Consider the following 14,918-nt stretch of genomic DNA (forward strand, 5'->3'; position numbering starts at 1 on the left):
GCTGGTTTTAATCCAGTTTAGTGCTGCCTGTATGTGTGGAAGTCGAGTTTGCTAATACCTGAACTTCATTAAGCCCATTATATAAAGGCACAGCCCCCTTCTTTCTCCCCCCCCCAACTCTTCATTCTGCCTTGCTTAAACAGGTCAACACATATTTAAGCTACAATACACACCAGTTGGGAAGCAGCTGAAAGCTGCTGACAAACATACCAACACATTAAATCTTCACTGCAACTGCATCACTGTGTAAAGTGGCCTGGGAAACTGCTAGAATCAGATGGTGACTATGATTGCTTCATTCTCAGAGCAAAATGAAAAAAACCCCCAGCATATATAAAATGAGTTCCACCCAAAGATAATTAGGGGACTGGAGGCTTTAACATATGAAGAACAGTTGCAGGAACTGGGTATGTTTAGTGTAGCGAAAAGAAGAACTAGGGGTGACATGATAGCAGTGTTCCAATATTTGAGGGACTGCCATAAACAAGAGGGAGTCAACTTATTTTCCAAAGCAGCAGAAGGCAAGATGCGAAACAATGGATGGAAACTGATCAACGAGAGAAGCAAGCTAGAACTAAGGAGAAATTTCCCAATAGTGAGAACAATTAACTAGTGAAACAGCTTGTCTTCAGAAGTTGTGGGTGCTCCATCACTGGAGGCTTTTAAGAAGAGACTGGACAGCCACTTGTCTGGAATATATAGGGTTTCCTGCTTGAGCAGGAGGTTGGACTAAACCACCTCCAAAGTCCCTTCCAACTCTGTTTTTCTGTTATTCTGAGTCAATCCTAGAATCAAGAAAACAAGGGAACAAGATCTGCCTTGACAAATTGCATTCTCCCAAATGATATGCACCCTGTAGCTGACTGTAAAACTTGTGGAAAGTTTTGGAATTTGGGAAAATGGGAAGACCAGGAAGATCAGACAAATTATTCCCACTCCTGGTGCTTCTGGTGACCTTGACTGATGATTAAAAATTCACCTGAAACTCAACCTTAATTCCAACCTTGGAATTAATTGATGATTGCAGAATGATTACAAGCAAACACTGAATGGCTGTTGTAGAGTTTCTATGTCTAAGATTACTCATATCTTGTAAACAGTCATTGTTAGGAAGGAAACATGCAGTTGGGTTGCATAATCTTAATATTAATCTTTATAATCTTATTTAAATGTATCAGGGCACTGAAACTCCACCAAACACTCCACAGTTGAGTGTCATGCCCAAGAGGTCCTTTGGCCAGCAAACTTAGTTATAAGCAAACAATCTTCAACCAATTCTGAAAATTCTTTTGAAGAAGAAAATGGAGAAGTACAGTAGCTAAGGAGCCAAGCTGATATAAGTAACCTATTGAAACCCATCTGGAATTTGGAGTAGATCAGTGGTTCTCAACCTGAGCTTCCTGGACCCCTGGAGGGGGTCATGATGCCATCACAGGTGGTTCACAAAGACTTGAAGAAATGTTATGATTTAAATCTTGAGTTATGTCTGGGTGGTACTTAACCATGTTAAGTGGCCATAAAAGGTACTGTATTTAAAGGGGTCCGTGGTGAAGAAAAGGTAGAGAACCACTAGAGTAGATCATCAAGGCTTTTCGAAATCAATTCTTTAGAGAATTATTAAATAACAGTGATTAAGAAAGTTTGAGATAACCAGGAATAGACTTAACACTGACAACAAATAAAATGCTAGGTACCTATTCCAGCTTTCCATTTTTAATGGCTCTTCTGCGATAGAAAAAGGAGTGGAAGCCCAAGTAGGAAAGCACAGGAAGTTTAAGAAATGTAATATCATAATATCTAAACTTTCTGTTAGATCCTGGTTTGGAAGTACCTATGATTCTAGGGGAAAAAAGAGATGGTCTTTAATTAATGCAAATTCCATCAGGGCCTCCTTAAAATCCGTCTCTGCAGCTCCAAGAAAAGCAGATCTCGTTCTTTTCGGATCCCGAGCAACACACTCTGGTTCTCATGAGCCCGCCGGATCAGGTAAGGGATAACCTCTTCCACAGATCCATATGGGATAGATTTGTAGATGGCATAACCTGCTTGACCTATACTTGGCCAGAGGATAAAAACCAATTAGAGAAAGGAGGTGCGGGAAAGTGAGGAAAAAGTCATGAAGAGCATGGAGCAAGACTCACCTAGTGCCAAGGACACCTGGTCACACATACCCAGCAGCTGCCCAAAGCTAATGGGTCCAGCAGTTTTGTTGATGCCCATCTCTGACATCCTTAAGTAGATAAAACACACAGACAACAATGGGCATGAATTTAATGTAGAATAAAAAGCATAAACTGTAAGCTACAAAACAATTCTAGCTTAAGCATAAGTTCATTGGTAGGCTTTTACCAAGAAGATGGGCAGTTATTATTATTATTATTGTTGTTGTTGTTATATCTTGCCAGTTTCATATATAACTCAAGGTGGCAAACATATCTAATACTCTTTTCTCCTATTTTCCCCACAACACCCCTTCCGGGTAGGTTGGGCTCAGAGAGAGTGACTAGCCCAAAGTCACCCAGTCAGCTTTCATGCCTAAGGCTTGCCTAGAACTCAGTCTCCTGGTTTCTAGGCCAGCGCCTTAACCGCTAGACCCAACTAATTCTTATCTTGCTGAATGTCAACCCTCAGTATCTCAGCTTGCATGGCCAAAAGTGACAGATTCTGAGAATTGTGACTCAACAAAATCTTGAGGGCTCGAGGCTCCCTCTGCTACTTTATGCAAATCACTTACCCATAAATATCAGTTTCTTTTGTTTGCCCTTTTATATTTAATTTCCCACAGGTTTGAGGAGAGCAAATGACTATTTGCCTTTACATGTGCACTAATGTTTTTAAGCCTCCCCTTATTTTGACCTTTTCCCCTCAGTTGTGTTAAAATGGAAAAACATGTCAACCCTTGAGCAAAAAGTGTGTTGCTTCTGGTCCAACCTCCTGTTCAAGGCAGGAGACTTTATACCATGCTGATCAAATGACTGTCCATTTCAAAACTTCCAATGATGGAGCACCCACAACTCAGGGAGGCGGGCTATTCCGTTGATTAATTGTTCTCACTGTCAAAAAATGTCTCCTTACTTCCAAGTTAGATCATCCTTTAATAAGCTTCTATCCATTGGTTCTGCTGCTTTGTACAATAAGTCAGTCCCCTTTTCTCTGTCACAGCCCCTCAAGTACTGGAAAACGAATATTTTGTCAGTCTTCAGCTATGTGGACCAACTCCCAGAATTCTGAACAATGTCCCTACTGACTAAACAAGGTTGAACTTTACAAATCTGGAGGGCATATGGCTTGGGAAGCACTGATCTAAATGAAAATTTTCAGGGTTCCCAGATTATTGCCTTATTTCTTCTCCTCCTCTTGGCTTTCAGGTGGCAGATTTTCAGTTTGCTTCTTGCAAATGCAATTTGGAGACCATTTCAAGAGGTAGGAAGGACTTGTTCACAGAATCATGCAACATTTTAGTAGATGTTTTATTACTCAGCTCCTCCTCACTCCTTTTGCACCTACTATACCTTTGTACAGCATGTGTCACAGAGCCTTCATTGTGTGTGGCCACAATCATCTCAAATCTTTCCTTGACTTGAGATACTTGGTCCAAGCCAAAATCCAGACAACGCCGGTAACTGTTTGCCAAGGTAAACAAAAAGGAGGGGCATTACTACAGAAGAGATTCCCAACAGAAACCTTACAATTAGCACACAGTCTAACATAACCAAGATTCAAAACAAAAGAACAGTTCTATTGAAAAAGTCCTCACCTTTTGTTGGTAGCTTCCCAGCTGGGCTGTACAGGATCAGGGTACTCTTTTTCCTTTGCCAATTTCCGTTCTTTGTTCAGATAAGCCCCCCGGACCAGCTTTACTCCAAAGCATACACCCAAGCGTTCTGCAATGGCCACATCTTGCTTCAGACGCTCCAAAGTGTCCTGGAGGAAAACAAAACCAGTCAACCAACAAAATAACTACTATGGACTATTTAAAAAGTCCCCTAACATCAATTAATTGTTCTAATTAGAGTGCATTTTTTGGATTCCCAGGAAATGTGATGAATATAATATGAGGGCGAGGAGATTCCAAGAATAAAGACCCACCTTGAGATATGCTTGATATGTGTTCCAAATCCAGGGCTTTTGGGTGTTCCAAGTAGCCATCATTGCAATAGTGACTAACGTCAAGGCAGGGTTGATATAAGTGTATTCTGCATCTACCAGAACACGGACTCCTTTTTGTACAGCATACTATATGGAGAGAAGAAAGGCCACATGATATATAAAGAAGAAATGTGACATATTATCCAGCCTTCAGATACTGCAGTTATTTAGTTCCATCCAATCCCCCAGAAACCTATTGAGATTTAAGAATATATTATTATATAGTAAAGAACCACAGGTTCCTAAAAGTCCCTTCTCAAAATCCAACATTGAAAACAGTTGTCTGTCAGGCATTTTCCTCCAACTATAGAGATGTGGAACATTATGTTGCATATGAATATTTTCAAGCAGCAGCCAAAAGAATCAAATATATGGTATAATAGTGTTAGAAATTCTTTTTATATATAAAGCAACCCAGAGCAAACAAAGAGTACAATCACCACGTGCCTTACTGCTCAACTGTATGACTATAACAGGAAACAGGAAACTCTACTCAGAACATAAACCATAGATTATAACCATAGATGCGCACTAAACACTGCCATCTACTGGTTGAATAATTCTATAGTTGTTGCAATATAAAATACATTCTAACATGTATTCCAACAAGAAGAATTTATAATTTTTAAATGCACTTAGTTAAAACCTGGATTATATTTTGGTGGGAGATGTTCACCTTTTTTTCTGACAAAGTTACAAAAAAATCAGTCTCTTTGCTCCCATCTAATGGTAATCTGGTTTTATGCAGCCCAAATACAGTATTCTTGATCTTCACCTAGTTTTATTTTACCTATTTCTGCTTGCTTAGTAAATGCAAAAACATATTTGATTAACTGAAGGAAACTAAATCTGGTAATATCTAAAACAGAAATAGGTAATATTGTGCTCTGAAAATATTTTGAATTACAATTCGCAGAATGAAGTTGGCCATTCTGGCTAGGCTGGATGGTAGTTCAGCTCTGGAAGACATTCAAGTTGAAAAAGAGTAGTTGAGAGTCTCCAGCATGAAGAACTGAAGAAGGCATCATAATGTTGTTTGAAAAATACTTGGATTCCCTTCTTATGCTTACTTTGTGGCATCATTTGCATCTAACCACACAACAAGCATGCCTTGGCAACATCTTTTGTCTGCCATGCCTTGCCCCCCCCCCCATAACATTGCCTTCACTTGTCTTCAGCCCTTGTGTCAGAGAGGTTTAATTCATTCTTGTGATTTTAAAGTCATATTTCCCCCCTTTAACTTAGCTACCCACAATAGTTTTAAGGTGTGCAATAAGTGATTGGTTCCCAATTATTTTTTGTTGGCTACTTCATGCTAGTGTAAGCACATCTCCTTTCTTCAAATTATTGGCATTTTTCCCTGTTGCCATTCTTCTTCTTCTTCTTCTCCATGTTAAAAGAGGTAGCCACCTCTGCTTCTTTTCCTTTGTGGTTCCCTTCTTTAATATATGTAATAAAGCCAACCATCTGTGAAACCTTGCTATCGTACCAAATTTAATCCATCTCATCCTAATTTCTGGATGGTTTCTCACCAGCTGGTGACATTCAGAAAGCAAGAGGGCAACACCAACTGCTTTGCTTCACACAACTTACACCCATGTCATCAGGATATGTGGCAGCAACCCAAAGAAAAGGTGATAGGTGCAGGATAAAGATCAGCAAAGCGGGACAGCAAATTTTATGCTGGAGAGTTCTTTGCTGTCTCAAGAATTGGCAAGAACTCAATAGTGGGGAAAGAGCCCATGTCAGCCATACATCTCATCCCAGTGCTTTTTTTGTAAAAAAAAAAAAAAAAAGGTGCCGGAACTCACACACATTATACAACCCGCCTTGCCTACCCTACAAGGTTCCATCCAAAAAAGGTGCCGGAACTCCGTTCTGGGCATTCTATGATAAAAAAAGCCCTGTCTCATCCTGTTCAAACCAGAGGTTTCTCTAATTTCTCATTGCAACTGCAATCCATTGTGATTCTTCTGTGTATTAAAAATATTATCATTTTTCTTTGTTTTGCTTCTGAATCTGGGTTTTTATATGATCTTCAGATTGATGCCACCCTACAACCCAAGGAATTTAGGGACATTACCCCAAGACTGAAAAACATTCTGGCTACTGAGGTAGACAATTGCAATAGTGGCAAATATCTGTAGCTCAGGTGTAGGATGAGGGTGAAGGTTCGTTCTCTGAGCTTGTGGGTTGGTTTCTGAACATTTTGTTACCAGGCTAGGTAACATCTTCAGCAGAGTTTAGGAGATGTCGGTGTCAATATTATTCTGTTTATAAGGGCTTCAGGTGTAGAGGGTCTTATGATGGGTCTTGTGATGGGGAGGTTAAATCAGGTCAAGGTCATTGGGAGGTCAACTGCTGATGGTGGGGGGCTTGCATGGGTTAGTTGAGGGTCAGTGCTGTATCTGCTTGTCTGTGCAATTGATTTGGATTCTGAGGGGTTCATAGACTGGTTATAGGTCAATGTGTCTGTTGATGGAATTGCTTGTAGAGTGCTAGGCTTCGATGAACTCACGAGCATGGCAGGAAGTAGACAATCTCACAATCACCTTTCTCCATCAGTGAAATCAAGATAAATGAATAAAAAGCTGACAGTTTTTTTTAACCTTCTGCACACAAGAGAGAAGAGCAAGGGGCTTCAACAAATTAAGTGCAACATACATATTGAAGGGGCAGGACTCTGAGCATGGGGGTTGTGGTTGCCATCTTCACTTTTTAAATGCTACCATGGAAGCTCATTCCACCTAACAGTAAAGTCAGGATTGATCTTGATTGCTAATGTCTGGCAAGGAACATATGTTATCACTGATATTTGCTATAAGGTTAAGCCTCTGCCCAGCTTAATTATTAGGCCTCAGTATTCCATCTGCTGTTGGCAACACAGGTTATATCTTTGCAATTCAAACTTTAATACTGTTGTTAAAACAAGTTATATACTGCTCATAAAAATAAAGGGAACACAAACATATAGGATGTCTTAGTTTTGTGTTCCCTTTATTTTTTTGAGCAGTATATTTTCATTTCATGGCTTGCCTAAACCAACGTAAAAATCATGTGTAAAACTTTAGTTTGGTACCTGTGCTATCGAATTCAGACGCCTCAATGATTTTTGGAAATGCTGGTTTTCTTCTTGGGTCAAGCAGCTGAAGGACACTTCCTGGTGGTAATGGAAGAGAACAGGCAACATATACATTTAAAAAACAACTCATTGTCCATAGATTGAGCGAAAAGGGTAGAATCAAAGCAAACAGGGAAACAGATGAGAAAACGTGAAAGGGGATCTGCTCACATGTCCCGACATGGCAGCCATGACTCTTTCGATGCTGAGGTCTGATATTCCCTCCTTGTTTTGTAAACACAGGGTGATCGTTTTCTGTGAAGAGAGACAATAAATGAATCCCCAATAAAATTGGAGTGCATGGCTTCATTCTCATCCCGTACTGCAGAATTAGGAACGAGAATGCCGGCTGTTCCTTTTTTTTTAGAGTCAAGGTAGTCCTTGACTTACGACCACAATTTAGCCCAAAACTTCTGCTGCTAAGTGAGACATTTGTTAAGTGAGTTTGGCTCCATTTTATGACCTTTCTTGCCAGTTATTAAGTGAATCACTGCTGTTGTTAAGTTAGTAGCATGGTTGTTGAGTGAATCTGACTTCCCTATTGACTTTGCTTGTCAGAAGATCACAAAAGGTGATCATATGATCCTGGGACACTGCAATTGTCATAAATATGAGCCCGTTGCCAAGGATCCACATTTTGAAAACCTGATCACAGGGATGCTGCAATGGTAGTAAATGTGAAAAACACATGTAAGTGACTTTTTTCAGTGTTGCTGTAACTTTGAACAATTACAACCATTCATTAAATGATCATTAAACCTGTCAATAAATGTGGACTACCTGTATTATAGCTTTGCAAATTTTATTTTCAGGTTTATTGACCTTTCTTGTAAGGTGAAATCTAGCACACTTACAGCCTCTCCTTGTTTAGGAGCTGCAATTTATTCCAGCAAAATGGTTACTAAATAAAATGCTCACTAAGGGATCCATGAGACTAAGACATGCTACAAAGATCACCGGTTGTTGGTGTCTCATTTACATAAAAATTCTCTCTTGCAGCAGCTCCAATGTGACTCTTTGGCATGTGTTGTTTTTTGGCATAAATGGACATAAGTGATTGGAAAATTATTTTTTTACTATTATCTACTAGCATTTAATACCGCTGAAGTGTCATTGTCTCAGGTAGTTGCTATATGAGGACTAACTGTGTTGGATTAGAGGTAAACCTTGTTTAACAATTGCCTATTTACCAACCATTCAAACTTAAAATGGCACTAAAAATAACTTTTTACAATCAGTCCTCACATTTATGAAAATTGCAGCTATCTCCACAGACACGTGACATGACTGATATTTAGGTGCTTCACAGTCAACTTTCAACAAGGAGAGTCAATGAAGAGGCCAACAGTAAAATTGCAAATCACGGTCAGGTGATGTTTCACTTAACAACTCACGTTGATTCACTTAATAAGCAAATGGGAAATGATATTGTTTAATCCATCACGGTCACATAGTGTTTGGTTTCACAACCATATCATACAGTGACAGAGTTGCCAGTCCCAATAAGTGAGACTACAGGGTTATTTTTCCTGAAGTACTGAATTTAGTTTGAATTTAATAAAAAAAGAAACGAACTCATCATGAACTTTCAGAGATTACATTTTTCACTCGCAGTGCAAAGCAGCATAGTTTGGCAACATTCTTATCCCTGTATAAGAAGGATCTTATTTTACTCAAAGCCCTCCATTCTAGACAGAGCTATGTACACATTTTTCATTGGCAAAAATAAGCATGCTGTATCATGTAGTGATTTTATTGTATAAATATAGTTTAGATTGGAAGTGGGAAGTCAGGGTATTTGTTGTAGGTAGTCCTTGAATTACAACCGTAATAGAGCCTGCCCATTAAAGTCGTGAGTTGTGGCAGTTGTAAATTGGGTCACTCATGAGACTGACCCAATTTTATGTCCTTTTTGGGGGTGGTCACTAAGAGAACACCCATGTTTTGCTGGTTTTTGGCAAAACCATTGTAAAAGATAGTCACGTGACTGTAGAACCTTGACAATGACAGTGAATGCAGGCAGGTTGCCAAATGTAGTCATGTGACTGTTGAGGGGGCAGCTGTTGGAACTTTGAATCCGGGTAGTAAGTGCCCACAGGGAAGTCCGTCACTAAATGACTGGTCATAAGTCGAGGACTACCTATAATTATATTTTACAGTTTATATTTTGTTTTCCCTTAGTTATGAGAATGAAGAGAGATAACAACTCCATTCCCACAATATAGTGCTTCTCAACTCTGGCGATTTTAAGACACATGGACTTCAACTCTCAGCTATGCTGGCTGGGGAATTCTGGGAATTGGTCCATATGTCTTAAATTTGTCAAGGTTGAGAAACACTGCCATAATATACTTAACCCATTTAGCCCTTAATCCTTTTTGGTGGTACGGTAACTGAGTCAAAGATCTCATTTGGGGGGAATACACTGTCTCCATCCACTTTTTGGGAAGAAGTACTTAATATCCCATGGGCCCTTCCATCAAAAGGGCAGGGTCTCGGCTTCATAATAATGGCACACAGCAGACATGGCTAAATTGGCCACCTCAGCCAATCCGTGTTTGGGAGTCGTGTTCCATGCTGCCAGGCCTTAGCAGTGAGTGCCACAATGGGGAATCTTGTATTTACAGCTTCTCTTTCATTTTAAGTTGTTTTCCGGAGGGGGGGAGGGGATGGAGAACTTGGTAAAGCCAACTGCCTGGGTTTGATGTTTGCAGAGCAAAACTAATTGTGTTAATATTGTCTTCAAAATATAAACTAACTCGGTGCTCCCCACAGCTACTGCTTGATGCATCCTATAGTACTCACACAGAGTTCAGCTGCCATCAGGGCCGTCACCTTCAGTTGCATCATGGGATTGGGGGCACCCCCCACTGACAGATCCAGGCAAGTGATCATGGACTGGGCATTCTTGTCATACCACCCTTCCCTGGTGAGGAGAGAGCAGAAGGATGGCACTGGAACCCTTTTAGATCTGGGTTTCAGTACTTCTGTTGGTTGCTCACCAGGTCTTATCTATCTAATGCCACCCTTTTCTCTGGATTCATTTCCACATGTATATGCTATGCTAGCATGTTGCGTCTGTTTATCATGCTTGGAGCAGTGTTTCTTAATCATGGCAACTTTAAGATAGGTGGATTTCCAATTCCCAGAATTCCCATGCTGGCTGGGGTATTCTGGGAGTTGAAATCCACCGATGGCCACCTTGGGGATATTTATTTGTTTGTTTGTTGATGTACTTGCAAGTCAATCTTGACTCCTGATGACTGCCTGAAGAAGTTCCTGTAGTTTTTGTTTTTTTGCAAGATTTCAGAAATGGTTTGCCATTGCCTTCTTTTTTGTAGTTTAGGACTGGCCCAAGGTCATCCAGCTAAGGTGGCACTAGAACTCATGGTGTCCCAGTTTCTAGTCTGATGCCTTAAACATTACACCAAACTAACTCTCCTTGGAGATCTGCTGATTGGGAATTCTGAAGAAGCCTTAAGACCTTGAGAGGGAAGCAGATTATGGAAGCATATATAACAATAGTGGTGATTTACATTAATTAATTATCAGACCGTGAATAATATTTAACCAGGAAAATTCAACAGAATTTCCAAAATCTCCCAGCAAAACTCAAAATTGCTGGAGGAAGGTAAGGGTATTCCTGCACAAAAGACAGGCTTTATTTGGCTGGTCATTTGGGAAACTGATCTTTGGACCAATTGGACTTTCTATTCACTCAACTGAGAAAAATCTAATTAGTCTCAATTTTTTCCAGTTTTGAGTAACAGGGTTCCATGTATTACATCAAAGCTTACTGTAGTTAAAAGTGTGAGAAATTACCCTTAACACTTGATAACCACTTCCTCAAACAGAAAGCCAAGGTTGTAGATACTCTGTATGATCTTAATAACATACTGGAAACACCGGAAGAGGATGTATGAATCATGTTTCTCTTAAGCTGCAAACTTGTGTGACTCTTTTCACCTTTTCAAGAGATGTGTGAGCTTTCCCTATCACCATAACACACCCCCTCATTAATTTATAAGCCACAAACTGCCAGCTAGCTAATTTCTTGTACCGTAAAGCAACCTTCCCCCATTCCAATGTCCACAAGATGGATTGGAAAACATCTACCATCATCTCACAGCTAGCAAATACATAATGTTTGAAGAATGGTGTAATACAGGAAATGAGATTCACTCTTATTTATTACTAGAATAGTTATAATACACATAAATATTGGGGGGATAGAGGCAAGACTAATGGATCCATAGGCACAACTTTTTTAAGAAATGGAATCAAAATGGTAGGGCCTTATAGCCTACAAAAATTCAGAGCTGCCGTGTGTACATCTCCCATGATCAAAACAGAATTCCAAAGATTCTAAAATAAATCCACAAATAGGATCATATAAAATGTTCTCCCAGTCCCATGAATTTATTCTATTTCTGCAAATATGTATTCTTCTAGTACAATCTCTCTGTTCTCCAATTTTTTCCCAGATTACCTCTACTATTAGGTAGGGTAAGATGACTTTCCCAAGAGACATAGGTTTACCATCTCAGTTGTTATTTATCTCCCAAGCAACTATATAAAGCTCAGATGCCGTGAAAAGCACATCCGTAATAAGGTTGAAATAAGATTCAGTGGTCATCTGGTCAAGAATTGGCACACAAGTCAGACCACTATCTTCTTTTTTTCCATCTGTGCAAAAACTCCTCTCCTGATAGATTACCTGGATTATCCTTCCTTCATCTATACTCACCCTTCTTTTTCCTCTCCTACATCTTCCTCTATGGGGACAGCAAGGAGAGGGCGGACCCCCAAATGTTGTAGTCGTTGTAGTGTTTCTTTGATCTCTTTGTGGGTTTCACCAGCCACAAACTGCCCATACAAAGTAAGACGAAGTGCAGAGCTCCAGAGACTACGTCCCAGAATGCGTCGAGTGACAGAAAGGAGCTTGGAAGACAAAGAGAAATATAGGATATGTGGGCAATTTCCAGATGGGAAGCTCTATTTGCTTGGAAAGAGAACCTTGAGTAAGACTACCAAATCCAGATAACCGTTAGATGGAAACAAAGAGCGTTTTCTACATTCCTTTTCCTCCATCTAGTGATTATCTGGATTTTTGTAGGCTCAGTGTGGCAGTCCATCTTGAGATACTTAAAAACATAACAGATGAACTATATATTACATGTTAACAAATTAATGACTACAGATAATTTCTTCCAATAAGAATATAATTTGTGCATCTGGACAATGGACTTTAGTCCACCAAAACAACACCCCCCCAATTGCCATTTGTCGGTCTTTACACCAATTATTAACCTGCAATCTATGCAAGAAGATGTCATAACTATCTTTAATCATTTGTGCGAGTATCACAAATAATCTGTGACTTATTTTACACAAATTACTCAGTTCATAATTTATTCTAAAAACTCTTATCCCTTCCCCAATCAACAAAGAACTCAGTTTAAGTCATTGGAGAAAATTCGAGGGTCATACTTACATGGAAAGATAATGGGACTTCCAAAACCTAATAAACCAAGATTAAACTGATCTCCTCATAAAATCATTGAAATTTAATCTCTGATGCATCCTTCCAACCACACGTCACAGAAACCCAAGACTGCAAATGATGATTGAGACAAAATGGATGATAGGTTAGATCAGGAGTCAAAATCTTACCTTTGGTGCTTTCTGCACCAGCCATGGAGAAGAACAGAGAAAGAAGACAAGCAGTCCACGAGTGAGTTCCCATTTGGTCTTGAGGCGGAAAACCTTCCCATCATCCAGGTTCAGTGAATTATAAGAAGATTGGGGTTTCTTTGAAGCAGTTTCGGGGGCTGGCTTGGAAGATGAGGATTTGTGGGTTGTCACCTGGGCCCCCCAGAGGGTTAATACCCTCCGGTGCAAGAAACGAGCCCCACAATGTAGCATGCCACCAGCTCAGTCTGAAGGTCACAGTGCCACCTTTGAGAACGTAGCATCTGGCATTTATCCCATTGTGTATGGGAGCAAGCTGGAAAGATGGGGAGGGTGGAGGAAAGAGTGCAAACACAGGCCAGTAAGGTGCAGTTTCAGCACATTATTGGGGGTAAGTGGGAAGCAATTCACTAGGGCAGAAAACCCACTATGGAGAAGTCATTCATTAACATCAAGATTCCTGGCATTTCAACCTTATTGGTTTATTCTATTCTTTTCTGCAACCTGGTAGTTTCCAGATTTCAGTTTCTATCATTCCTAGCGATTATGTTAGCTGAGAAATTATGAAAGATGAAGACCAAAATATCTGAAGGCCACAGATTAGGGAAGAGATTCATGAGATTCTAGTTTCTTTAGAGCAGAAGTAGGCAATGATGTTCCTCCAGATAGGAGCCAAGCTATATTCCAGAGCATTTCTCATCATTGACTAACTTACCAGGACTTCCAAGAATATAAAAAAACATTTCATATGAGTTGATTCTCAAGTATTTATTATCAATAGATTCAATTTCTTCTCCTCATGATGATTTGGACCCTACACATTTGGAATTCTTTATTGTACCTTTTCCCCCATTAATTTAATAATAGATACTTCCAAACTGGTGGCTTTGCAAATATGGCAGATGAGAACCAGTGTCAGCATCTCTTAACAATCTGGGGAGAATGCTCTGTTGCTAAGTATTTTTTGTAATGGAATATCTGCAATTTGTCTCATTTTATAAATTATCTATGCAAACCAAAATTGAAACTGTCAAGTGCACACAACCATTTGAAATTTAAAACATTTTGAACCTGAGATAGCTGTTTTGAGTTTGAAGCAGCTTGTTTTGACTTTGCCAGAATTATGCTCTACTGACCATTGTAGAATTGTCCAGGCCGTTTCAAGCTCAAAACACTTCTAGTAAGATCAAAATATCAATGTTCTGTTTTGCACTCAGAAGATACAAAGTCAAAATGTTTTACTGATTAATATTCAACAAAATTGGTGGGCATCAGGTTGAGAAAGGCTAGCTGCAAGCAGAGAGATGGTGCCTCTAAAACAGGGTTTCCCAACCTTTGTGCAATTTTTAAGATGGACTTTGACTCCCGGAATTCATTCCTAAAGAGTCTGATCATCTCCAAATTCTTCTTCTTTTTTTTAGTTTTTGTACATGATAAGAAAACAAGCAAGATTATTGTACACCCAAAGATGGAAAGATTTGGCATTCTCCACAATGGAGGTTGCTGAAGGTGATTGAACTTGCTAGATGGCTGTATTGACTTCTTTGTTTAAAAAACAACAATATCTGTGTTTATTGGTAAATTGAAACCTCTTCTAGCCTTTCGTATGAAACAGAAAAAAAATAAATGTATGACTTATGATTTTGATAATTAGACAGAATATAAAAAGAATTATGTTGTAACTATAGAGTAAGAGATAAATGTATCATTGCACTTTAAACTATTGCAAAGTTTGGAAGCTACTTCTTTGTATCTTCCCCCCACCCCTTTCTTGCACTTTTAGCTTCCTCTTTCTTTTTTTCTTACTGCATCTTACTTTGTATTAATTTACATCTTTTAAATTCTTTAATAAAATTATACAAAAAGCCTTCATTCTGTAGCTACTTGGAAAAAAATGGAAGGCCTTGTTTTATTTTGAGAAACCCAACCCAAGAGAACCTTGAAAATGGAGCAAAAT

At 39.3% G+C, this 14,918-nt stretch overlaps 1 protein-coding gene across 1 annotated transcript; it reads right to left on the minus strand.

Moving 5' to 3' along the window:
• Nucleotides 1-1,881: 1,881 nt before the first annotated feature.
• On the minus strand, nt 1,882-13,195 carry LOC107282463 (hydroxyproline dehydrogenase-like). Its single transcript, XM_015810239.1, has 10 exons — nt 12,944-13,195; nt 12,018-12,211; nt 10,076-10,196; nt 7,442-7,525; nt 7,229-7,309; nt 4,090-4,236; nt 3,758-3,924; nt 3,513-3,623; nt 2,142-2,230; nt 1,882-2,051 (listed from the first exon to the last, which is right to left on the minus strand). The coding sequence occupies exons 1-10, from the start codon at nt 13,193-13,195 to the stop codon at nt 1,882-1,884; spliced, it is 1,416 nt and encodes a 471-aa protein (XP_015665725.1).
• Between the last annotated feature and the right edge of the window lie 1,723 nt (nt 13,196-14,918).

The sequence above is a fragment of the Protobothrops mucrosquamatus genome, unplaced genomic scaffold (genome assembly GCF_001527695.2).
Source record: "Protobothrops mucrosquamatus isolate PMUCROS unplaced genomic scaffold, P.Mucros_1.0 scaffold8, whole genome shotgun sequence".
NCBI classification, from domain to species: Eukaryota; Metazoa; Chordata; class Lepidosauria; order Squamata; family Viperidae; genus Protobothrops; species Protobothrops mucrosquamatus.